This window comes from Hippocampus guttulatus, chromosome 21 (assembly GCF_054856545.1).
Source record: "Hippocampus guttulatus isolate MCC_2025c chromosome 21, RoL_Hgut_1.0, whole genome shotgun sequence".
NCBI classification, from domain to species: Eukaryota; Metazoa; Chordata; class Actinopteri; order Syngnathiformes; family Syngnathidae; genus Hippocampus; species Hippocampus guttulatus.
Window position 1 is genome coordinate 2,598,438 of NC_141281.1, and position 23,490 is coordinate 2,621,927.

The 23,490-nt window shown below is 50.9% G+C and overlaps 2 protein-coding genes across 3 annotated transcripts; both read right to left on the reverse strand.

Annotated features, from left to right (window-relative positions):
- Nucleotides 1–48: 48 nt before the first annotated feature.
- pdia4 (protein disulfide isomerase family A, member 4) lies at nt 49–4,178 on the reverse strand. Of its 2 annotated transcripts, XM_086101377.1 has the most exons (10): nt 3,892–4,177; nt 3,532–3,697; nt 3,135–3,340; nt 2,625–2,763; nt 2,044–2,249; nt 1,807–1,965; nt 1,515–1,666; nt 1,092–1,248; nt 778–1,011; nt 49–692 (listed from the first exon to the last, which is right to left on the reverse strand). In XM_086101377.1, the coding sequence occupies exons 1-10, from the start codon at nt 3,965–3,967 to the stop codon at nt 277–279; spliced, it is 1,911 nt and encodes a 636-aa protein (XP_085957503.1). In that variant the 5' UTR covers nt 3,968–4,177; the 3' UTR covers nt 49–276. The 2 variants fall into 2 exon arrangements, with proteins under 2 accessions (XP_085957503.1, XP_085957502.1); XM_086101376.1 differs by having other exon boundaries at nt 1,807–2,249; nt 3,892–4,178.
- Nucleotides 4,179–5,681: 1,503 nt separating this feature from the next.
- Nucleotides 5,682–23,179, reverse strand: pkd1l1 (polycystin 1 like 1, transient receptor potential channel interacting). Its single transcript, XM_086102562.1, is given in 50 exon segments — nt 5,682–5,948; nt 5,951–5,957; nt 7,241–7,290; nt 7,371–7,505; nt 7,570–7,719; nt 7,825–7,959; nt 8,397–8,510; nt 8,597–8,737; nt 8,941–9,045; nt 9,137–9,251; nt 9,404–9,510; nt 9,582–9,719; nt 9,793–9,877; nt 10,165–10,471; nt 10,537–10,711; nt 10,795–10,968; nt 11,047–11,166; nt 11,240–11,339; nt 11,426–11,532; nt 12,101–12,308; nt 12,473–12,556; nt 12,625–12,823; nt 12,902–13,002; nt 13,070–13,221; nt 13,351–13,464; nt 13,538–13,759; nt 13,845–14,162; nt 14,246–14,302; nt 15,093–15,285; nt 15,386–15,509; nt 15,581–15,701; nt 15,849–15,991; nt 16,103–16,180; nt 16,260–16,439; nt 16,628–16,693; nt 16,779–16,952; nt 17,165–17,314; nt 17,440–17,603; nt 17,715–17,918; nt 18,002–18,183; nt 18,358–18,555; nt 18,618–18,750; nt 18,842–19,081; nt 19,869–20,037; nt 20,121–20,172; nt 20,987–21,261; nt 21,364–21,519; nt 22,205–22,377; nt 22,457–22,591; nt 22,950–23,179. Coding segments are annotated over 50 exon segments (7,437 nt in total). The 3' UTR covers nt 5,682–5,771.
- Between the last annotated feature and the right edge of the window lie 311 nt (nt 23,180–23,490).

Sequence of the window (23,490 nt, forward strand, 5' to 3'; positions counted from 1 at the left end):
GGGTGTCCAATCAAGAGTCGTCACAATGGAGCCTCGGCTCACGTCGCCGGTGTTTTCTTTATAGTTTTATTTCAAAACCCTCACAGCTCGCATGCTTTTTACAAGCAGAAACAAATGAAAGAACGAACGAAAATGTTGGATGAACTCCGTAATCGTCACGGCAACTCAGTAACACTTTGACGCCGACGCTTGGTTCCCTTCACCCCCCCGCGTGTCCCCCGGGGCCGCCGTCGGGGTTGTCCCCGCCCGGCCCGTTGCAGTCCGTACGTGATCTTCTCAAAGCTCGTCTCGTGCGTGTGACAACTTTGTGGCGTGCTCTTCCAAGAACTTACTCAAGGCGTCCGCTGTTCTGTCGCCGCTTTCAAATTTGACAGGCTTGTGTTTCCCGTCGCTCGGGGCGAAGTATATCGTGGGGAAGCCTTCCACTTTGTACTCGTCGTTTGGAACGTCGTTAGCGGTGGCGTCCATCTTGGCGATCACCAAGTTCTTCTCGGCTTTGTACTTCTTGCCCAGAGCCAAGAACTCTGGCTCCAGTTTTTTACAGTGTCCGCACCAAGGCGCGTAAAACTCGATGAGGACGTCCTTCTGGGTGTCCATGACGATCTCGTCGAAGGTCTTTCCCACCACGACCTTCACCGCTCCTTTGTTGTTTTTGGGCACGGGCTGCGACTTGATGATGGGCTGCAGCTTTCCTGTCGACATGCGCGCATGTCATGATCTCTACCGCGTGACATTGGAACACCGTTATGTTAAAAAAAAAAAAAAAACAAAGCTCACCCTTTTTGAAAGCCAGAAGAAATTCCCTCAGCACGTCAGAGTCAAACTCGTCGGGCTCCATGGCGAACTTTTTACCGCCGTCGGCCAGAATGCCGACGTTGACTTCCTCGCCGCTCTCGGCGAGGCCCAGGCTCTTCAGCTCCTCCGCGTAGTCTTCCTCATCACCGATGGCAAACGTGTACTCGGGGTGGTCCCGGGCCACTTCCAGCACCTTGGATCTCCAGAACTGTGTGGCTAAAACGGGCGCAACACGCGTTTGCTACGTCGTCTAAAGATGGACCGCTAGCGGCGCAGGCTTAGGCAACAAAACGTACCTTTCCTGTAGTCAAAACTGAAGTCAACTCCGTAGTACACGACGACGAGCGGCCTTTTAGCGTAGCGCTTGGCATCGTTGCTCGGCTTTCTGTGGCCCACCAAAGGGATCGCGTGCTTCTTGAAGAACTCTTGCAAATCGGACACCGATGTGGAGTCCTGGCAGATACAAAAAAAATGACAATTTTAGCTTATCAGAGGTATTAAAATGTCAGATCGAGTTTTTATGATACAGTCCAGTTCTAAATCCAATAATAAACCTTGTTAAATCGCTAAGCCTGACAGTTTTGATCGAAAGTGGAGCCTAATCTTCGCAAAGGCGCCTTTTTTTTTTTGGTCCAGCGTTGAGCTTGTGCAGATGTCAATAATTCCCTAGCCAGTGACGACTTCCATTATTCCGACGGAGGGGCGGGGAGAGTCCGTACCTCGACCGGCAGAGCGTGGGAGGCCGGCTCATATTTGGAGCGGAACTTTTCTGGCTGAGTGATGACCACCTGACCGGCCGACGCTTTGAGCAGCTTGGCCAGCTCGGCGCTGAAGGTGTGACGGAAGGTGAAGTCTTCCCTGAGCGAGTTGCCTGCCACGCAGACGCAAGCGGGTCAGAACAAAGTGCAGTAAAAAGACCTTCCCTGCAGGTAATCGACACGTCCGCCCGCCGTGGGTTAGGATTGGAAAGTACTCATTGTTATGAATGGGTTTGCAAGGTGCCCTCCTTACAAGCCTCGATGTAGGTCTCGTACGCCGCATCCCGCTCACTGGAGAAGATGCCAACAATGACCACATCGTCGCCATCTTTCAGAAGCTCCTGCACTTGCTTGGCGGCCTGCACCTGCTTGGAGGGAGGCCCCGCCTGCTCGCCCATGTAGTCCACGATGCCTGCGGGCAAAGGAGGCAAAGCAGCGGGCGACTCAGCGCGAGTCGACATCGTCGGCGCGCGGCGCGGACGCCGCCTACCGTGCTGCTCTCTGGGCCCGTTGTACTCGAAGACTTTGCCCTTCCTGAAGATCTTGAGGGTGGGGTAGCCGCTGACGTCGAAGCGGGAGGCGACCTCGTTCTCCACTGTGGCGTCCACTTTGGCCAGGGGGATGGGCGGCGAGCGCCGGCTTAACTCCTTGGCTGCCTTCTCGTACTCGGGAGCCAAACGCTTGCAGTGTCCACACCTGCGAGCGGCGCGCAAACACGGTGGATGGGAATAGTTGGGTCTGGCATTTGGAATGAACCCGATCTTCGCGAGCTATAGAGACCCCCGGTGTCGTGGTTACAATAATGATTGTTACTGTCAGGAGTAATTCCATTTGCATGACTCATTTCGTATCGAGAAGCTCAAATGCTCTGAGGCGTTCCTGGGCCAAGAGAGATATGATCGGCTCGTTTTTGATTCCAGGGTAAAAATACAAAGAAAAAGCCTTTGCTGAGATTCGACGTCAATGGCCAGCCGAGCTGAAGCACGCCGATTGTATTTGTATATTGCAAACGGAACCGCATTTGAGGAGGTTCATCTTGGGATGCGTAACTGACGGGCGGCTGGAACTGACCACGGAGCGTAGAACTCCACCAGGATGATGTCGGCGTTGTTGACCGTCTCATCAAAGTTGTCCTTGGTCAGCACCAGCGTGGCCTCAGGTGGAGGCTTCCAGTCAGGGTGCGCGATCTCTTGGACACGGGCCACGATAGCTGCCGGAAGAAACAAACAAAAAAAAAAGAGCCAGACTGAAGCCGTGACATCAGTCAAGTTGAGCTTGAAAGTAAACGAGAAGCTCAGGCTTCTCAGGTTTTCTAGCCGCCGAATGTCAAGTCAGTAAATCATAAATCAGATTACGACGACAAAGCAAACAAATCTGTGGCTCGATCGCTCCGATTTGTCAAGATTCACAAAACAATGACATGTAAAGCATAGTTGTGGACTGCGCTTCTTCAAATTCCCTCAATTGCAGCCACCCTACGACATTGAGATGTTCTCCCCTAATTGATATGTCGTTCAACTCTACTCTCAATCAAAGAATGTCAACGCCCCAAAAACGTTGCAAACTACACATGACTTATACCCTTCTGCGTCCTGTCTCCATCGTAGTCCACAGGTTGGCCTCGCTTCAAGATCTTGATGGTGGGATAGCCCGACACCTCGAACCTGCTCCCCAGGTCCTTGGCCTCGGTGGCATCCACTTTCGCCACCGGGATGGGGGGATCATTCTCCTTTAGGGTCTGCGCAATCTTCTCATACTCTGGTGCAAACTGTTTACAGTGGCCGCACCTGCGCAAAAAAAAAAAGAGAGCACCACCTCAGCAAACAGGCACGGGAGCAAGTGATTTGAATCTTCTGTATCAATCGTTTTAGCAGCAAATACACCACTATAATCCCATAAGGATACATGTTACATTATCCTTGATTGAAGTATTGCATGCGTATTCTCATCCCCCCATCAAATGTTGCTTCTAAGGTACCATGGCGCATAGAACTCAATGAGCACGGTGTCTTTGCCCTCCATGAAAGTGTCAAAGTTGCCATCGGTAAGAACCAGCACTCCATTCTCCTCTTTGACTTCAGTGTCGTCCTCCTCGTCACCTCCCTCCTCTTCGTCGCTGTCGTTCTCCCCATCCTCGTATTCTTCTGGAGCAAGCAAGCGAAAGATGGCAGAATGAACTAACACGACGACCTTTCTGTAACTCGGGCGCCACGAAAACAAGCCATTCTGCAAATTGACGTTCAAACTTCGACTATGTTCCCCCACGCAACTGATAAAACATCCTTAAGTTTTGCTGCTCAACTATTGACGATATCGAGAATCGCGTTGAAAAACTCACCATCTTCACATCGGCATACAATCGTCAAGTGGGCAACGGCGAGGAGCACAATGAGCAGCAACGCAGTCTTGCTCATTGTCGGAAGACGGTTAGGCCTCGTTGGTAATAACCACTGATTTGACAATTTGGTTCTGTATTTATTTGAATGTCATCCAATTCAAAGAGCCCGGTTCGATCTTAATTTATCACCGCAGGTGGGCCTTTTGGCTTGGTGGTTTCTTACAAGCTAATAAACGCTTCGCTAATCGCAGCGTTCACGCCTTCTCGGGTCTACAACTTGTCTGACTTGCCACGTTCTGATTGGTCGACGCCGCCGCCCTTTTGTCCAATGGCAAGCCGCCACTCCACGAGCCAACAGGAAACGTAGACGCGCCGGATTGGTCGATTTTGTTGAATCGTTTCCTCTATGATACTCGAAATGCACTTTCGCTGCTTTGTTTATCCGCAGGTGATAGTCAAAGAAATTGCGCGTCAGAAACGTTTGTCGTGTTCAGAGGAGCAAAACGTATTCGTCATTGCATAATGAATATTCACACTCACTGTAAAATCGCCTTGGGATCCTCGTGTTTGCAAATGTTTTTGCACCGACTGAAACGATAGCACCTGACCGCAGAACTACTACTGCTGTCTAAACAATTTTGAGTCAAATGATCGACGCACGAAGTGACTTAAAGGGACTTATGGCATGACGGACGTTGTTATCTCACTACTCCAGAGAACTATAGAATATATTAATACATCGCCCAGCCCCAACATTAAATATGCCAGCATCATTTGATGTGATCACAGACACAAGCTGTATTCTTTTTAGTACGCGAATCAGTGGCGGTTCTGGGGGGGGGGGGGCAGCGGGGGCCAGTGCCCCTGTAGCATCGATTCTGGCCTCCCCTCCGAGCGCAGATTACGCAGTCGTGCCGAGTCGCCGACGCGAAAGGTGGAACCAAAGTGCGTGATTTAACATTCTAGTCGGACCCTTTAGTGCGCTGCGCCATTTAAAAATGAGCGGGAAAATGAGAAGCAGTCAGCAGAGAAGGAAATTACCACGACACGAGTGCTATTTGTGTGTGTGCGTGTGAGTGTGTGTGCGCGCGTGTTTGTGTGCGCGTGTGTGTGCGTGTGTATGCGTGTGTGCGTGTGCGTAACTTTTTTAGTCTCTTTTTATTTTAATTTTTATTTAACAGGATCAATATATAAGACATTGCCTTTTAAAATTTGGATAATTATATGCATGTAAAACATCTAGCTTCAGTGTATTTGCAATTTTTGTCCCCGGCAGGCTGGTACCATATCATCCCCTGGCTTGAATATTCTCAACAGATGGACACGGCGTATTGTTATGCTTGCAGACATTTTAGCCCTCCTAATACTGTTTTTTTTCTCATCACTGTAATGTTATGACTGCAATTTCAAAGTCTGAAGAAATAAAAAGTCAAATAAGATTTCGAATCTGTCTTTTTATCCCTGGGTTGAATGTGCCCCCCACCCCATCAAAACCCCTGGCCCCAGCCCGGCCCCCTCAGTGAAATTGATCCAGAACCGCCCCTGACGCGAATGCATTTCAAGTTTAAGTCTTCAAATCCCAGTCCGGGTCCTCCCGTGTGTGTGTGTGTGTGTGTGTGTGTGTGTGTGTGTGGAGGGGGGGGGCCGGGTATTTTTCCCGTGCTTGCGTTAGTTTTCTCCAGGTATTCCAGTTTGCAAGTCTGAGATGAGTCTGATATTTTGGCCTCAGCCGTAGTTAAATAACCAACAAATTAGGGTCGACGTGATACAGTTTATGTTGAATGTCAAGCTGTTAAAAATATCCTTTATTCGTTCAAAAATGCAAATACTGTATATTCCTGTACGCAGCCACCAATGAAGATGTGCAGGTTTAAAAACGCTCACAAAGGCTCATTGTGGATCACTACTTCGACCAACATCTCTGTATGAGGTGCCTGAGTGGTTGTGCGACACTTAATATTTTTACGAGTCAAACAGCTGTCGCTTCTCCTGGTCACATGGCTAGTTTGCCTTTCCAGAGCATCATTTAGGACCGAAAGACACTCCGCTCGTCCACTTTGCAGTTCCTCCGCCATAGATTTGGATTCTCCACCACTGGCACTTGGTCGTGGCAATGCCGCTCTGTCACAAATGACCAAAAAAAACAAACAAACTAAAAACCTTTCAGGATAACACGTTTTGCCAAACAGAGACGCACCTCACATGTCGGAGTCCAATGTTTTGGTTATTATACCTCCAACCACTAAGGGGCAGTGTTTTGTTTCTTTCGTGACCTGTGCCGAATAGGGGTCGATGGCCCGAAAGTTTGGAAATGGGGTTTCCTCCGGTGGACGCCGGTGTCACTGATTTGGGCAAACAAACGTTTTCCACGAGAGTGTGTTGTGCTGAAGCGGCGTTGTTGTTGTCGATTTGGTTTGTGGATAAATAACAAGTTGTGACTTTTCAAGTACCGGTAATTAAATGTCAGTCATGATTCCATTTCGGAGGGCCATTCTGTTGCTTCTTTTTTTTTTTTTAACAATGAGTATAAGAAGTCAAACTTAAGCAATCAGTATTGGACAAAAGTGGCAGTGGACAAGTTCCTGCATGAATGATTCCAGCACTACAATCCCTACAAAATGGACTAGGCGATAGCATGACTCTGCAGACACCTTCCTGTTCCCTCTCCATTACTTAGGGTAAGTACTTATTTTTATTTATTTTTTTTGCTTCAAAGGTTAAGTACTGTACTTGTATTTGATTGTTTTATTTTGGATTTGCTAAACAGTGTCTCTTTGGTGTACGACATGTCGGAATACATCATCATGTGGCACGGGTGGGCATGTAATGTTGCCGCTGCACTTAATGTTTTTAATTTGATGATTGTATATTTTTCACATGAATATTCATTGCACTTAGGACTTAATAACTGTCCTAGCCTAGTTCATTGATCAGTAGCAGGCCATGCATTGGGGACCTGGACTTTCAGGCTTCATATAACTGCTGTATACATTATCGAATACATTCAGTACCACACAGAAACGTTCTATATTGGCACACAAATGTGTCATGCACAAGAGTGCATCCTCTGGAGGCATATCAATATTCATCCAATATCAAACACAAAATATTTGTGATAGCGCAACATAGCTAAAGATGTATTGTCTTCATGGTCAGAGATGGGATTAATGTGTGCACATTGCTACAGATTGACTTTTGGAATTTAGCCCTGGTCCGACCGACCAGAGGGCATCAAAATGTTAGCACGGGCCGCTTCGTGAGATCCGTTTGAAATATGATTGGTTCAAGAAACCGTTTTGATGTCGGGCGGAACTCCTTATTCTGCAGGCCTTCAGCAGATTGGAGTGACGTGGCATTCACCGGGGGTTCTGGTTCTGTTGAGCGTGTTCTCTCGCTGTTCTGGAATACAGACAAAGAGTTAAGACTGGCGATGCAGCAACATTCAGCTTGTGTCCTTTTTTTTTTTTTTTTTCAAACACCTGAGAGGTGTGTGAGGCTGCAGGGCTGTCGTCGATGTGGACATGATGAGCAACAGGGAGCAGTGTGGCGTGCAGCCTGTTTAGTTTGAATAGCAGCTCATCCACTACCGTTTCAAACTCCTCCAGGTAGTAAGTCTGGAAACGCAAGGCGGTCGTGTGATTTGGGGTCCTCTCAAAAATCAAGCCACGTTTTCCTTACCTTGCTCTCCACAGCAGGCCTCGCCTGTTCTTCGTGTCCAGTGAGCTCACGAACCCTCCGTCCGATGTAGCCGCCTAATTCTCTCACGGTGCATACGTCCTTCCTGCTTTGACGCCGCTTCCTCCCTGACGAGGACACGGAGGCCATCATCTAAAGAGACAAAAAAAAAAAAAAATGGAAGCGAAGCAGCGCATGCTGTAACGCACTACGCAGCAGCCATCTCAACCGGTATTGTTGATCGTGAGGCACTTGTACCGCAGCGGCGAAGGACAGGCAGAGGTTTCGGAAGCTTAGGAACGAGTGTCCGGATCGGAGGATACCGCCGATGGCTTTGAGGTCACAGTTGTTACATAGCAGTGTGGGAAGGGAGTGTCCAACTAGCAGCAGCATCTGGGATAGAAGGATAGAGAAGGCCTTTATTAGTTTTGCAAGGGGCAAAAAACGCTGACTGTATTTGTCACTTCTCATTGAAAATGTTTCCAATCTCCCCTCGGGAAGTTGGCATTTGAGGCGTGTGGGTTTGCTTGTTTGACTTGCCATCGTCAGTAATTCATGTCAACTTTGGACGTCAATCTTCTACGTGCCTGCCGATGGTGATGTGATTGATTGATTTGATATTGTTACATTTGTACGTCTAAATTCGCAGAAATTCTCACGGTGTCAACGACACCCTGACGCTATCGTAAATGACACTAAACATTATTGTCGACAGATCCTACTCAAGTTTGGCAAGTTTTATTTCTGAAGTGTTAACTTCAACGGCGTGTCGAAGTTAAAACATCCGGAAAAGGATCCGGAGTCTCGCATCCAATCAACGGGCGGCATACAAGGTTTGGGATCAAGCGGGTCGAGGGCGTCGTCGACCTCCTGGTCAGCGTCAGCATGGTCGCGCATTTTGCGGTGAGGAGGAGGAGCAGAACGCCACGCAGGGAGCGAATATGCTGCAAAACATCAGCGAGCGTCAGCAACGTCGTACGCACGGAAAACAGAACGGCCGCCTTTCTCTCGTCTTCTGTCATTCTCTCACTTGTTCCCGGGCGGCCAGGGGGCTGACATCCACGTGTTCTTTGCCGTCGGTCCTCCGCAACAGCTCCACAACTTCCATGGACTCCACGGAGTGGTAGATGTGGTGATAAGAGTACAGGAAGATCACCATTTGGAGAATTACCTACCGATGCACATATGTTGGATTTCCATAAATATCATGAGGTGAATATGACATCATCACTTTGACATCAGAGGTAGCAAAGCTTGATGTTTCCGTTACGCGGTGGCCCTTTTCCCTTTCGGTTCTGATGTCAGTTGGGATAATCTCCAGTGTGCCCGCCACCCTGGTGAAGATAAGTGGATTGGGGAAAATGCAACACTTACATGCAGCCAGTTGCAGGGTGCCGCGCAGTATCCTAACAAGCCTTTGCGCCACGCGGTGCCCACTTGGACGCTGAGATGCAGCAGGGACAAGCAGAGGAATAGCAGCTAGATAGCAAAAAAAAACAAAAAAAACCGCCGTTGTGAGAAGTTGGCTCATCGGGCGTCCCGGCGAGGTTGTTGTCATGTTCCTCGTTACCTGGCAGACGGTGACGACGTCGTCCCGAACGGTAGGCGTGTGGTAAACCCTGAATGAGCTGCCGTTGGCAATGCACAACATCAGGAGGAGCATGGCTACAAGGACACACAAATCCCTGAAGGACAAAGAGAAGAGATGGACATGAAAGTATGCCAGAGAGAAAAGAGCCCACGGAGTTGAAAAGCTCCGTCAACAACCCCGAAGCATCCAGCAGATTTGGGAGGTCCGGGGCTGGTCCACCTCCATTCAGGAAATGAAGACACTCACCTGAGGGTTTCGCCAATGAAAGCGTCACGGCTTCTGCGCGCTGGAGTCAACCGCAGCTCCGCAACAGTTGGCGGGCGCACAAGACGGAGAAATCTCGCTCGCCGGCGCTGTCCGAAAAGCACAGAGTCAGAAATGTCGTGGCCGGATTCACGATGAAACCGAACGTTGACGTCGTCACCTTTTGGAGATCTGACAAGCTGTCCGACCGAAAAGCGCAAGCTAGCTGCTCTGCCGCTTTAAACGTGATTCTGGAGGGACTCTGGAAGTCTGTTCTATTTCTGTACCAAATGGATCGCGTCACGCCAACGGCAAGGATCTGCGGCAGCAAAGAGGCGTTATTCGGAAATGCAAGCAGATGTGTACTTTGAGGGGGGAAAATGAGGTTCTACCCCAATTGGCTGGATCAGGAAGAAGCATGACGCCAAGGAGACGAAGGTCGACTGGAGCCACAGTCGCAGCTTACTACTGCTGAACCTGACGACGACGACAACAATAAACATAACACTCACCGGAGTGAGGTGCCAGTGAGGTGGATTGATCGTGAAAGTTCAGGGGTGAACTCCCGGGAATGGGTCGTTCCGACAATGTCAAGTTGCAATAGATAGAAATTGTCCTTTCCAATTTGAAGGCTGGAGCCCGCCGAAGCTCTTCAATACAAAATCCAACTTTGCGGAATCTCTGTTCAAGCTCTTCGGAAGGACCGATGGCTCCAAAAAACTCACGCTGTTGAAGGAAGGATACGATCAGAAGAAATTGCATACCTGAGCCCCAACAGCGCCGTGATCAGTAGAGCGCCAAAAGACAGAAGCAGGCACAACGTCCAGGCCAGATAGTAAGACCACAGCCGAGCCGCTCTCTTTGTCCTCCGTCTTAGCTCGTCGAACGCAGCGAGTCGTCTGCGTTCCGAGCAGGCTGCCCGCTGAGAGCCGCCTCCCTGGCTTCCAGCCAGACAAGGGGCTCCTTCTTGAAAGCGCATCCGCTTCTGAATGACTTCTGTCTGGATTTCGCCGGTCTTCACGTCCCTCGCGACCGGCCGATAATTCTTCTGAGCGGAGTCGGTGTTGCCCACTGCAGAGACATCAACGGGATCAGCGCACAGCGCCTGGAATGCAAACGCGCTTGACCAACGTTACCCTCGCGAGGGTCCCGGCCAGTCCGGCTTCTCTCCTCTCCCGTCGTCAACTTGGCTCCACGCAGTCGAAACAGGAACGTTATCAGTGTCGCCGCGGGCAACGCCACTGCCACACTTGATAGCCCGGCGGTCAGAGGCACGGCGGATAGCGCCGTCGTGCCCGCCTCGAAATGGAGCTGTAGAAACGAAGCGCCCGGCATCGCATATCTGACAACGCTCACGCACGGACTTTGTTGGCGAACGATTTGTTTCGACCCACCGCTTCTTGCGTTTGCGCTACGATCAGCGCGTTGACGCACGCGTAGCCCGCAAATAGCAGCAGGCATACAGCCAGCCTTTGAGTGCGTGTGAACGAGTGAGGCCGAGGGCAGCTGTACACGGACGTCCACATGTGGAAATCCGCCAGGTAGTCGCACAGCGTGAGACGCATCATCTGCGGATGCGAGTGCGGAGACATCGTGAGGGAGACCGAGCGGGGGGGGGGGGGGGGGGGGTCGATCCGAGGCCGTACCCGAGCTACTCCTATTCCGCGAGTGCAAACGCGCAGCATCCTGTCCACGCGGCCGTCCCCTCTGCTCGCGGACAACCAACACTGGCCCGCGAAGAGTCGCGTTGGCTCCTGCACGTCGGCCTGCGGTCACGCGAGATCACCAAATGTCGCGTCGGCAAAGCATCCGCGACGCGACGGGAGGAAAAAGCCTCACCTTGGAGACTTCCACCAGTTTCAGGTATAAATGTGGCGACGCTCCGGAGTTGTCATGCCAGATGCGGACCCCCCACACGGGACCCAGGCTCTCGGCTGCACTGTGACGTTAAATTCATCTCGTGGAATGGCGACTCCAAATGTTTGTCTGGTCTGAAAGGGCTACTTGAATGCGCTCGGATGTCACCTGAGCACAAAGGTGTCTCGCGAGTTCCTCCTGAAAAGCGCGCATCCCGGGACGGACAGTTCCCTCGTCCGCGAGGTGCCGTCGTCGCCGTAGAGTGCCACGTAAACCTGCCAAACGGGCCATTGGAACATGGAACGTCGACTCTCGTGGAATCGGATAGAACAGGGGTGGGCAAACTTTTTGGCCCGGGGGCCGCATTGACTTTTAAAATTTGACAGAAGGGCCAGGTCAGCACGAGCTATGGTACATTAAAAAAAAACTGCATTTGTTGACAGTCCATATCAAACATCAACAGAACAAATGCATGAAAGTACTGTATTAATATACTTTTTTAAAATGACAACAGTGTTGTTGATGACCTATTTTAGCCTGTGCATTTCTGCAGATGGGTTGTGATCAGACCAGTAGAAGTAGAGCGATACAGAGGTCCGAGGTGGTCGAAAAGATCCCGCCGCCCCCCTCCCTGTGTTCTGCAACTTCAAGTCAATGCACCACCTGGCGGTGAAATGCCTGTCATTACAAGTCCAATTGAAATGAATGCAATCATTCACATCGAACCTTAATTGTGGACCGACCTTCGGCGGGCCGGATTAAAAGGACCAACGGGCCGGATTCTGCCCGCGGGCAGTAGTTTGCCCACCTCTGGGATAGAAACTCGCAGAAAGACGGCCTTGCCTTTGCGCTCAGTCTGTACGCGGAGCGGAGGCCCGTGTGGACGGTCACGGCATAGAGATGCGCTTCCCGCGGACAGTTGTCGCCAAGGTAGTGGACTCGGCGACTCCGCTCGGACGCCATGTCGGCTCTCCTGCATCCAATCAACGCCGGCGCATACAGACACGCGCACAGCAACAGGACGACCGGGACGGTCACGTCAACGGCCTCGCTGAAAGAGGACAAATGGATATTTTGAACGCTCCAAACGAATGGAATCAAACGGACTGACGTTGATGTCATTTGACATCCGGTGACGTGAAACGTATTCACGCCGCGCAATTTCATTTTTCCATTTGCTGCTTTTCTAGCCTGTGGCTCAATTTACAAGGTCACCTGAGGAAGACGTCCAGGTCGGCCGCTTCGTAGACGCTCCCAATCTGCTTCCGCACCACAGTCAGCGCCCTCAAGTGGTGACAACTGCAACAGACGGCAAACGGCGAGCGAGGCCGGCTCCAAACATGCTTGGGTGGCGTCAACGCCAGTACCTGCAGTTGACGGCGCCCGTGCCGTCCGCCTGCCGCGTGCTGCAGCCCAGCGGCGTCCAGGCGCCCTTTAGGCGGTCCAAGGACAAACATTGGCTGGCATCCACCTCCAGAGTGTAATTGATCCGGCTGCCCGGGCGCTCGCGTCTGATTGTTTTACCAAAGTCGCCATTGAATAACGCCAGGTAGCCCACCCCTGGAGCTAGAGGTGAATTCCCAATCAGTTGAATCCGCAGTCACCGGACAGCGACAACATTGACGGCTGGAAGGAAAAACCCACTCTTGTGATAAGACGGCGGCAGGGTGATACGGGCGGCGCGGGTCTCCCAACGGTGAATCTTGCGCAAGTGGTGCGTGCCGGGAGACGGCTTGGCAAACATCCTGCCGGAAACGGGAGGCTCGCCAATCAAGGGATGCAAAACGTGCCGATGCGACGAGGGGGGCGTACCTGAACAGCAGCGTGATGGGAAATGAACGCGTCGGTGGCGGCGTGAAAGCCACGCTCAGCTGGATGGCCTGACGGGAATGTCGGCGGGTTACGTTAAAGCTGTGGTAGGCGACGCGGTTTGGCAGGAGGACGTACGCGTGCGCGGCTTCCTTCTGCGAGACAAAGACCACGCGCGACCAGCGTTAGTGTTTTACAAGAATAGCTTTGGGGAAGATGAGCTGAAATCATCCCTCCAGGTTCAATCGGATCGAGCTTACGACGGCGACAAACATCCCACACACTTTGTCTTGTCTTGGTCTCATCTCCACAGTGATCGGCTGAACAAGCGATCCGACTGAGATTTTTTTCCCGGTGCTGCATTCGTACAGAGTCAAGTCAACCACCGGCCCATTCATCTGCAAAATCCAATGAGAAGCTCGTATTTCTTCTAGTCAGTCCGCTCGCAGTCTACGGCCGCGCTCTGCGTACCCTCTCGGGATACGCGGCCCGGCTCCAAGGTGAGCGCTGGAGTTCAGCGAGAAGGCTGAGCACGCATTCTCCTCTGAGAGAAGGCATCAGCGGTGCGGGTGTGTAAAACGTCGCCGAATCGCCGCCGATGAACGACACTGCCGAGTCCCGCTGCGCGACGAAGAGAGAAACGAAGCCGCTCCTGACCGCGTGCTCTCGGCTCTTCTCCGACAAGGTGTGCTTCTAAGACAACGATAGAAAGAAAAAAAACCACACTCGACATCCAGAAGGGAAATGGAGTTGCCCACGTTCAAGCGGGACTTCTCACCAGGATCAGGTCAGAAGCGGTCCGTAGAATAGTTTCCACGAGTCGCTCCGGCTGCTGGCTCGGACTTGTTTGCGAATCGTCATCTCCGAGGCCCTTTCCCGGGTTTAATCCAACTCGCGGATGTGGCTCCACCCGCCGCGTCGCATCCGCGGCGTCAAGAGCGCTGACGGCGGCCTCCAGGCCGCGCGATAACACCGCGACCAGGGTGTTGAGCGTCCTCCGGTCCGGTTGGTAGCGCTTGGGTGCACCGGGTCGAGAAAGCTCCGCCGAGATGGCCTTCACGTGAGTCACCGCTTGTCGGACGCTGGCTAATGTCACCTAAGGAGCGTATGGCTGCGTGTCAAAGGGGCCGTTCCAGCCAACATCACTTTGTGTTTCTGTGAGGGGAAACTGCAACTTGCCTGTCTTGGCACTTGGAAAAGATCTCGGAGAATGCCAACGTTGTCTACCATTGAGTCCTGGCATCACATAACATGTTAGAACGCGTGAAGGAAGGACGCCATCAGCCAATTCGCGGTTGAAACATTTCTCTGCAGTAATAAGATGCACGCTTTTGTGATCTCAGCCAAAATATAAAACGGGTCTATGCTCAACGTTGCCGAGGGCCGACACGTGGTCCAAGGAAGAAGCAGTCATGACTCGCTTTTGTTTTGGTTGCCAGCTGGAGCGGAGGGCGGTTCCCTCCAGCGGAGCACCTGTCGCGTGTCGCAATGGGCTCGGTACTTAAGGACCGCCCAGTTGTCCCTCCTTTGTTCCGATTCATCAATCGCCTCGCTCGTGACGATGTCTCCAAGTGCTGAATTCTGGAGACGTTCCCTTGTTCTTGCCTCGTTGATGTTAATGCGCGCCTCGGTCTTGGATTCGACGCATTTTGGGGGTTCTTGTCTTTTCATGACAAGCGGTTTCCGTTAACCGCATATTGATCTTTGCCTTTTGCAAGCGTTTTTGCTTTGTCTCCTTTTCCTGGTTGGTGTAACCAGCGTCATTGGTGGTGCTTTGTCGGACGCGAAGAACAAACGCAGCATTCGGCAGATGTTTTGCGCTTTTGGGTGGAGGTTGAAATCCACTGGGTGGCATTCTAGTTACCATATAGAAGAACATTTGAGCATTGCTTATACAACCAATCCCTGCTGAATTATGTTAGATGCGCACCGGGCCAAAACGAGGAAGTAAAAATTCTATGGCAGCCTCCTTTTTTTTTAATACTATTGTTCATGGAATATGCGTGTTGTGATGTGTGCGTGGCACCTGGTCAGGACTTTCCAGCTTGCACAAAGCGGAGATGAGCACGTTCCGCAGACGACCCTGAGCGCGGCGGTCCGCCTGGCTGTCCAAGCTGAGCCTATTGAGGATGCCCGTCAACAGACTGACATAGTTGCAAATCTCCGCACTGTTCCCAAGCACGATCAATGCGGAGAGGTTCTTCAACCCCGATTGGGACCTGCTCACAGAAAGGGGGTGGGGGGGGGGGGGGTGCAAAACATGTTGAGCAAGATCGAAATGACAACAAATCTTCAAACATTGAACGTCGTCGTGCTTACAAAACCACATCAGGATCGGGGAAGGAAACAGTTCTGAAGAAGCTGGGCCGGACTTGGACAGTTACAGGGCAAACTTGAGTGGAGGATCCGTAAAGGCCGCTTCTGATTTTGGTGTATACGGTTACTAGAACCATAAAAGTCATGATCCCGTCGAGTCACGTGTGGGCCTTTGATTGACTGGATTGCAAGCGTTACCTTTATAGTCATTGGCGGGGTGTCCAGATGGCAGGCTGAAGTAGTACTGGAAGTTTCTCCCCTGGTACAACATCCTGGGAGGTTCACTCCCAACGCTGAAGCTGTACTCGTACAGTAAGTCCTTCAAAAGATATGCGCATGCACACACACAAAAAACTGTTGTGGCATCACTCAGGGACGTGTAGTGGAAGAAAAAAAACGAGAGCCTGGCGATAGGAGTGACCCGAAGCTATTTGTACTGTGACTGTTTTTTTTTTTGTTTGTTTACCTCTCTGCCTGAGGTGCAGAAGATGCCGAAATGTGTATACAACTCCAGCCCTTTACTTGGTTGGACTTGGCATGTCATTCCTTTAGGAATGGGCTTTGTTCTCAAGAATAATTGCGTGCGTCCCAAAATACGACTTGGACATTCTATGGTTTGAAACAATAAAAAAGAAAAAAAAATACAGTACAATGTGGTCAGCATTCGGTTATTTCAGAAAGAAAAAAAAAAAACCTGTGTGTGATGAATGAAGGACTCACTGGCGATGACCTCCAGCATGTACACGTTGCCCGGCTTGAAGCTAAAAGGTCTGAAGCTGAGCAACGCAGACGAAAGTCCTGCAAAAGGAGTGGCGGCGGCGTTGCGATGAGCGATGACCGAGGCAACCAAGAGGACATTTTTCTGTGTGTCGCGTACCCGTGTAGGTGTAGGACGCAAACGATCTCGCGTCGATCGGTTCTCGAGGGAGGTCGATCAAGGTCTGCCTCCAAATGCCCTGCCTGGGCCGGGACTCCACCAGATTACTTCCCTCGGAGTCGCGTGGCATCGGGTGCAACCGCGTGTCGTCTCCCGGATTCGGCCTCAGAACATCCGCACCTAAAAGCGGGGTGGTTGGACGAGTCGAGCTATTGGTTGTCATTGTGAGAACAAAGTATTCTTTTCAAGAGTCTGTTGATGATCGCGCTTGCGGTTTGCACCGGTGGCCCAACTGCAGCGCAGCATCGCGAGTGACGGCCATTGCAGCTTTTCGCAGCGGACAAAACATTCCACTGCACAACGTGTACCTCTCGGTCTCCCGGCTGAGATTCCCGGCTCTCCCTCCTCTGCGATTCGCCAGGGAACGCGGGAATCTGCGCAAGAGCAGAAACTTCCACTCACGTCGGCGAGACTTGACAAATGGCGGTGCGCACCAAGAGCACCAGCTAGATACTCGACCTGGTCCATCTGTCACATCGGCGCGATCCCAGTCTGCCGAGGAGTCGTACTCGATCGGAAGTTGACTCGCAACTTCCCTCTGATCCAAACGCACGCGAGCGTTCTCAGCGGCAGTGGAGTCGAGGGATTCCAGAAGGCCGCGTTGCCCTCTGGCAACGTAAGGGGGCTCTTCTCCTAGCCGTGAAGAGCATTATAAAGAGCAGGATCTGCTCAATAATTCGAATAAAAATCATCACATGATTGCGAACTAGGGCCTTGCTTTTCATTTGGCACAGTAACGTGAAGCACTCGACAAAATGCCTCTCACAGTCCAGTGAATGAATGAATGGAATTGAAAAATATATATCTCCATCTTTGAAATCAGTGTCGCGTCCTATTTCACATACCGGCGATGGCCTCTGTAGGAATGAACGCATCTAACGGATAAGCAGGTTGGGAAGAATTTGGAGGATGTGGCTGAAGATGTGAGGTGGGCATCGATGTGGTTTCTTTGATGGTGGATGGGGCACCGAGGTCCAGCGTGGAACAAAATGGGACTAGAAAAGAAGAGGAAATGGTTATGAATTGCCATGCAGCCAATTTCACCGAGGGCCGCTCGTCCCTGCTCACGGCGGAGACCGCACCCACGAGAGCCACAAGAATCGCGACGCGCTCGATTTACCTTCTACCGCAGCTTTGGAGGAAGCATTCACCAAGTCCAAAGTCCAGGTGTACTCGATGCGGTTCGGGGGAACCTCACAGTCTTCACACAGGGCTCGGACTGTGATCGGCCCGTCCCAGTTTACTTGGTCTCCGTCACATTGCAGACATGATACTGCTAGCCGCCTGAATCGGAGACATTCGCACAATAGATGGAGCTGCTAAAATCTTAACTGGCCACTTTAAACATCGAAAGTTTGGTTTTTGTGTGCAAACCGGTCAAAAGTTATCGGGTACCCGACGACGTTGGGCGTTAAGGTGACAAAAGCTTCCGTCGAAGCGGACAGCGCTCCGCTGTGGACGGTGAGCGTGAACTGGAACTGGTCAAAACGCGTCTGGAGGGAGCTCGTGGGAAAGGTGAGCACAGCCGAGCCGCTAGCGACATGACGCTTGAAGCAGGAACTCTTGATGGAGCTGACCGGTTGGCACGTCCACGTGACGCTGGAAATAAAAAAATAAAAAAATTGGGCTAGGCCTGCTTCGAATTGCCATTCGGCACAAAAGGGGCCGCGGCGTTCCTCCACCTGAACGGATGCGTCGGGAAGTCGGGATCGTAGGAACGCCGCCCATCCAGCGTCACCACGGTCGCGTTCGCGCGGTTAACGAAGATGTTGGTGCCGCCCTGGATGGAAGCCACGGGAGGGCCGGGAATCACTTCGAGTCTCACGCTGTAGTTGCTGTACACCACGCTGCCCACGACCTCCACCTGCGCAAGTGCAGTCGCAAAGTCGACCCGTCATGGCACAAAATGAAGATAAATGCCGCGCATTTGCTCTCTCCCGGAATTAGATTAGAATTCCGGGAATCGCTATTTTCGATTCTTCCTGGATGCGAACAGAAAGGCTCCAATGCTGTCGCCGCGTCGCTTCCTGCGATTTACCCTGGCCACAGCGGCGTAGGTGTCATAGTGCAGGAGATGTCCTGGCAGTACCAGGCGCTGCCCGTGAGCATCCGGAAGCGGCAAAACGCGGCCCGCAGAGTCGGACAGCGTCCACGTGTAACGGAGGCCCCTCGACGCGTCGCATTCCACGTCCCCCTCGTAGGACACGCCCAGACGGATCGTGTCGTGTCTTCGCACCTGAATGAAGAAACGTCTCCTTCAAAAGTACTGGCGCAATCAGACCGGCGAACGGCCCTGACCTGCAGTTTGAGAGGGCCCATGTTCTTGACGGGCGGAGGCCGACACGGACGCTCCGAGACAAAGATGACGCTGCTGAGAGAGCCGCGACTGACCCGGTTGGACGCGGTCACTTCCATCAGGAACTCTCCGGTGCTACAACCACACACGTGTCAGCGCGCCCCGCGCATTTGATGCGCGATGTCAAACCAGCGCCATCCACGTTGGAATGGTAACTTTTCCTCACCTGAGAAACGCGTGCCGTTCAACGCTTCGCCCCAGCCTTGTCGTCCCGTCGCCGAAGCTCCACAGGAATGTGACGTTGGTGCCGGAATCCACTCTGCAACTCACTGCGCTCGTCTGGTTCCGAAGGACGGAGGCCCGGTGGACCAACTTGTTGAGCTTCACGGGCCTTTGGATGAGGATGGACAACACTCTGGACGTGAGGGAGGTGCGGCCGTCGGACAGCGCCACCGTTACCTTGTAGCTCCAGAAGAAAAAACGCCAATTCAGCCACAGTTGGGGCAAATAGAATGTCACTTTTTTTGGGCTATTAGATAAAAGGTTGAACGGCATTTTTTTTCACAGCCCCACTTTGTTCAGCGGAGAGATCGGTGCCGTTGAACGGTCTGCGGCTGGATGGATGTAAGGCTTGAGGAGCCGACGATGAGAAGAAAGGAGCGTTAGCGCCGATGCGGATGTGGAACTGGGAGTCGCGGCTTGGAATTGAAGTGGATTTACATGGGACAGGAGATGTGAGCCAATCTCTTTTTCGTCAATGGATGCTACAGCTTCGTGTTTGCTTTCAAAACTTAGCTTTTAGCAGACGTGTGCCCATTTTCAGCATGACGTCTCTGATCCACTTGTGAAAGGACACTTTGATCCTCTCCTCTTTCATCTATAACAGCTTCAGAGAACAAAGTGTATGCAGAAAAGTGGTGAAGATTGCATGACTGTCTGTGTCCTATGTGTTGTGTTGTGTTATTTTTGTTATTTTGACTTCAAAATGGCGCCGCGTGAGTGGCTGCCTTTCCAGCAGCTCCTATATTTTGTTGTTCTACTTCTGCCTTTCATAACTTTGCTGCTGTGAATCGGGAATTTCTCCATTGCGAGACTAATAAAGGTTTTCTTTTCTTATCTTATTTGCAAATCATTGCTTGCTGTTTTTACTTCGGCTTAACGCAAGTTCCCGACTTCATTGGAATTGGGTTTCTTTTGCAAGCGTTAGTGCAGTCGTATGAGTGCAGCGATTTGATGTTTGATGGGCCAGATACCTTCCAGGAGCGTCGTATCTTTTGGTGACGTTCCTGCTGCCGGTTCTTGCCGTTGTGGAGTCGCCAAAATTCCAGAAAATGTCCAGCGGCTCGGGCACGTCCGTCACGGCCAAAAAGGCCACATCCGTATTGGTGGGGTAGGCTTGACGTGTCGTATAAACGCTGACACCTGAAAAGGCAACAGAGCCTTTTTTTTTTTTAAGTGATGCGGAAGAGTTGGAGTCGAACGGGTGTCACCGGGTGTCTCCTTACTTCGGGCAATCATGTTGGCAGCGGTGACGTTGGCTGGAGACGGCACAACCGCCTGCAAGTAAACAAATCAACATTTCGATGTTATGTCATTCTTCTGCATGAAGGGGGGGCTCTCTGCGTTTTTAGTCAGATCTCATTTTCTATCATGGGGGGGGGGCGGTTTCCTCACTTAGAGTTTGCAATGATTTAAAAATCGGCAGTGACGCCGCGGGGGCGGGAGTGTGAAGTGTGGCCACATTCATATCTTGCTGGCAGCTTCAAAACTGCAAACTCTACCCGCTATAACAGTTACTGAAATGAATGCTTGAGTTTTTGATCACATTCGACAGGAAATCCCGCCTTGTCGTTTCCTCTTTTGGCACACAATCTAAGGAGATCCAAAAGCCCGCAGGAAAAAAAGAAATTGTGCCTTTCCAAAAAGAACAGTGCTCAGTTTTGACAGACAATCCGCTCACTCTTGCGTCAAAAAGCGAGCATCGGTCTTATTTTGGTCAAGTCTGAATTTTTGTGAAATTGTGCGGGTGTACTTCATGATCCAAAAGTGACGTCAGATAAAATACGCGTCAGCCATTGGGTCAACACCTAGCCGTTGCCCGCAATCATTTCGTCTGCTGTGCACAGCGACCGCGCAAGGCTTTTATTTTTGACCAAAATGACACAATGAGTACAAAGAAGCGGAATCTTCGCACAATGTCCATTACCTGGAGTACATGGACATGGCTGTGCTATTTTGCAAGAAGACACCAAGCTTCCAAATTCTTCCTCAGAAAGAAACATTCATTCAAATAAGTCAACAAAAAAGACCCCAGCACACGTGCATTCCCAGACGCATCGCCGCTTGAATAGCCAAGCGTACGCTCACATACCAGGCTGCCATTCGGGGCCTCACAAGTCCTCTCGACCCCAACCTCCTCGTCTCCCTCCCTGTGACGAAACGACCAGCACAACCGCGCTGCCGGCCCGCCAGCCGCGTACGCCCGCAGCGTGACGGGATCCCCCACATAGACAGCCTGCGTGGTCCCACTTTGGGAGCTTGCGTGCGGGAGGGGGGTTCCGTGAAGCAAAAAGATCTGCGACGGCGCCGCCGCGCAGAGGCTTAGGGGGCAGAAATGCTCTGAAATCGGGTTGAAGACCGTCAACTCTAAAAATAATAGGACAAAAAAAAGGAGGTTACAAAAAGAAGCTATCGGACGCAACATTTGTTTGTTAGGTTCCCCCCCCTCCCTCCCCCCATCAGACATACTGATTTCATGCCCAGCTGACCCTTCCCGAATCCATTGACATGAAACTGCAAAGGAGCCATCATCTGACACGTTGACCTGCTGTGAACTTTGACACACTGAGGTCCCACAGAGCAACTCCACAGTGATGTCATTGGGTCCACCCAGTTCCACCATTACTGAAAACACACACACACGCGCACACACACGCACACACCAACATTAAAAGAAAAATAACAGCAAGACATCAAATTCATTATGCATGCACAAGTAAATTCCATTTGTGTTCTTGTTGATTCAGCTTGTCCCATCAATCGACAGATCTGCCCCCCCCCAGGGCCAATGTGAAACCAATTATTAATAGTCAAGGAGGCCTGTTGTGAACATTTGAAGCCAATAGTCATATGTGGTCAATGCAAAAAAAAAAAATTGCTGACAAAATTTTGAACAGCACAAACTCTCGACACTTGACTCTTCAGATTTTCAACATGTTCAAGTTTTGTTTTCAATCTTGGAAAATAGAATACAGAATATCGGGAACGAGCCCAAAATCAGTCCAGCACTAGTACTTTTATATTTTAATGCATCGTAGTTTTGTTTGCACAATCCTGGTTAATATTAAACGTCACCTCTTTTTGCAATAGAAGATACATTGCATTATTTTATTTATATATATATATATATATATATATATAGAGAGAGAGAGAGAGAGAGAGAGAGAGAGAGAGAGAGAGAGAGAGAGAGAGAGAGAGAGACACATATCCTTTTTTTTCAACAACTAAATGGTGTCTGTCTAACATGAAAACACCTCCAAAGATCTAAGCCCTCGAGCTTGAATCCTCTTCATTTTAAATAGCTTCTCACCTGTGACCTGGTCAAGGCATCCCGCGAATTTCACGCAAACCTCCAGAACAAAAGTGGTCGCGGCATGCAATTTCTTCAGAGGGGTCGACACATTTCCGCGGCACAAAAATGGCCCTTCTGTCCTGTAAGGTGCTAAATTTCTCGCCCTGCTCCCAAGAGGAAGTTTCGGGAGCCTAAGGAGAGATCATCCAAAATAGTTAAACGCTGAAATAACGAGAAAGGAATCAAAGATTAAAAAGAAAGAATCCCCACCTCTGTCCTCCCTGTTCTCCTCTGACCTCCTGTGAACCTCCATTAGAGGAAGTGTTGAAACAAGCAGACACTCTCACGCCTTGTAACGCATGTCCACAGTAACACCATTGTGTTGTTAATGCAGCAACTATGAACCTTATGAAAATTAAAATAAGAATAAGAGTGAAATGCACAGTGACCGTTTCAGGGTCTCAAGTAGGATTTCAAACAAGGGTGGGGAATCCTATGGCATGTGTCAGCGATGGCGCTTTGAACACAAAGAAAAAGTCACGAGACAAAATTGAACACAGGGAAACAATGATAGAAATGATTTCCCTAAATTTTGCATGCCAGACGAAAAAGAAATACTCAAAGAGGAAAGACGTTCCCCAGCCCTGGCTTTTAACGAATGACTACACAAAACATGATTTGAAATCTCGTCCAAGTTTATATTTGCCTCTATATATCCTGTAACACGGAACGTCGTCTTGAACCTTTCTACTTGTTCTCTCACCCCTCATCTAGGCAGATGCCACAGCAGGATTTCGGGTCAAGGTCATCGCGAACTCGGCCGACGGGATGAAGCGGGCTGCTGCTGTCGACGCACCCTGAGAACCGCCGTGAAGGGTCCCCCGGGGAGCTCGCTGCTGCCGACAAGCAGAGAAGGAGAGCGCCGGTCAAAGCGCCCATGGAACGAACGGATGAGAGCCAAACACGCGTCGGTGTGGAAGGATGGAGCGACATGCAGATGCCCGGTCCCTCAAGTGACTGTATGCAGGTGAGGAGAGAGACGGCTGTGTGTGAAGAGGGGGAGGAACTTCCTCCCCCTCTTCACACACCTTCCTCCGAGGAAGGTGTCACACCCCGCCTCCCTCTCAAACGCAATCTTTTGGGGGGACATAACATCGTACGAGTGGATACGACGGTCACTTTTTAAGTCTAAGTTTCTGCTCACACTTTCAACTTTCTCCATCTAACATCTAATTTTAGTACTGTACCTACTTCGTTTTAAACCTTTTGTTCGTTGACTGTCTATGTAATTAAGTGTGTCTTTG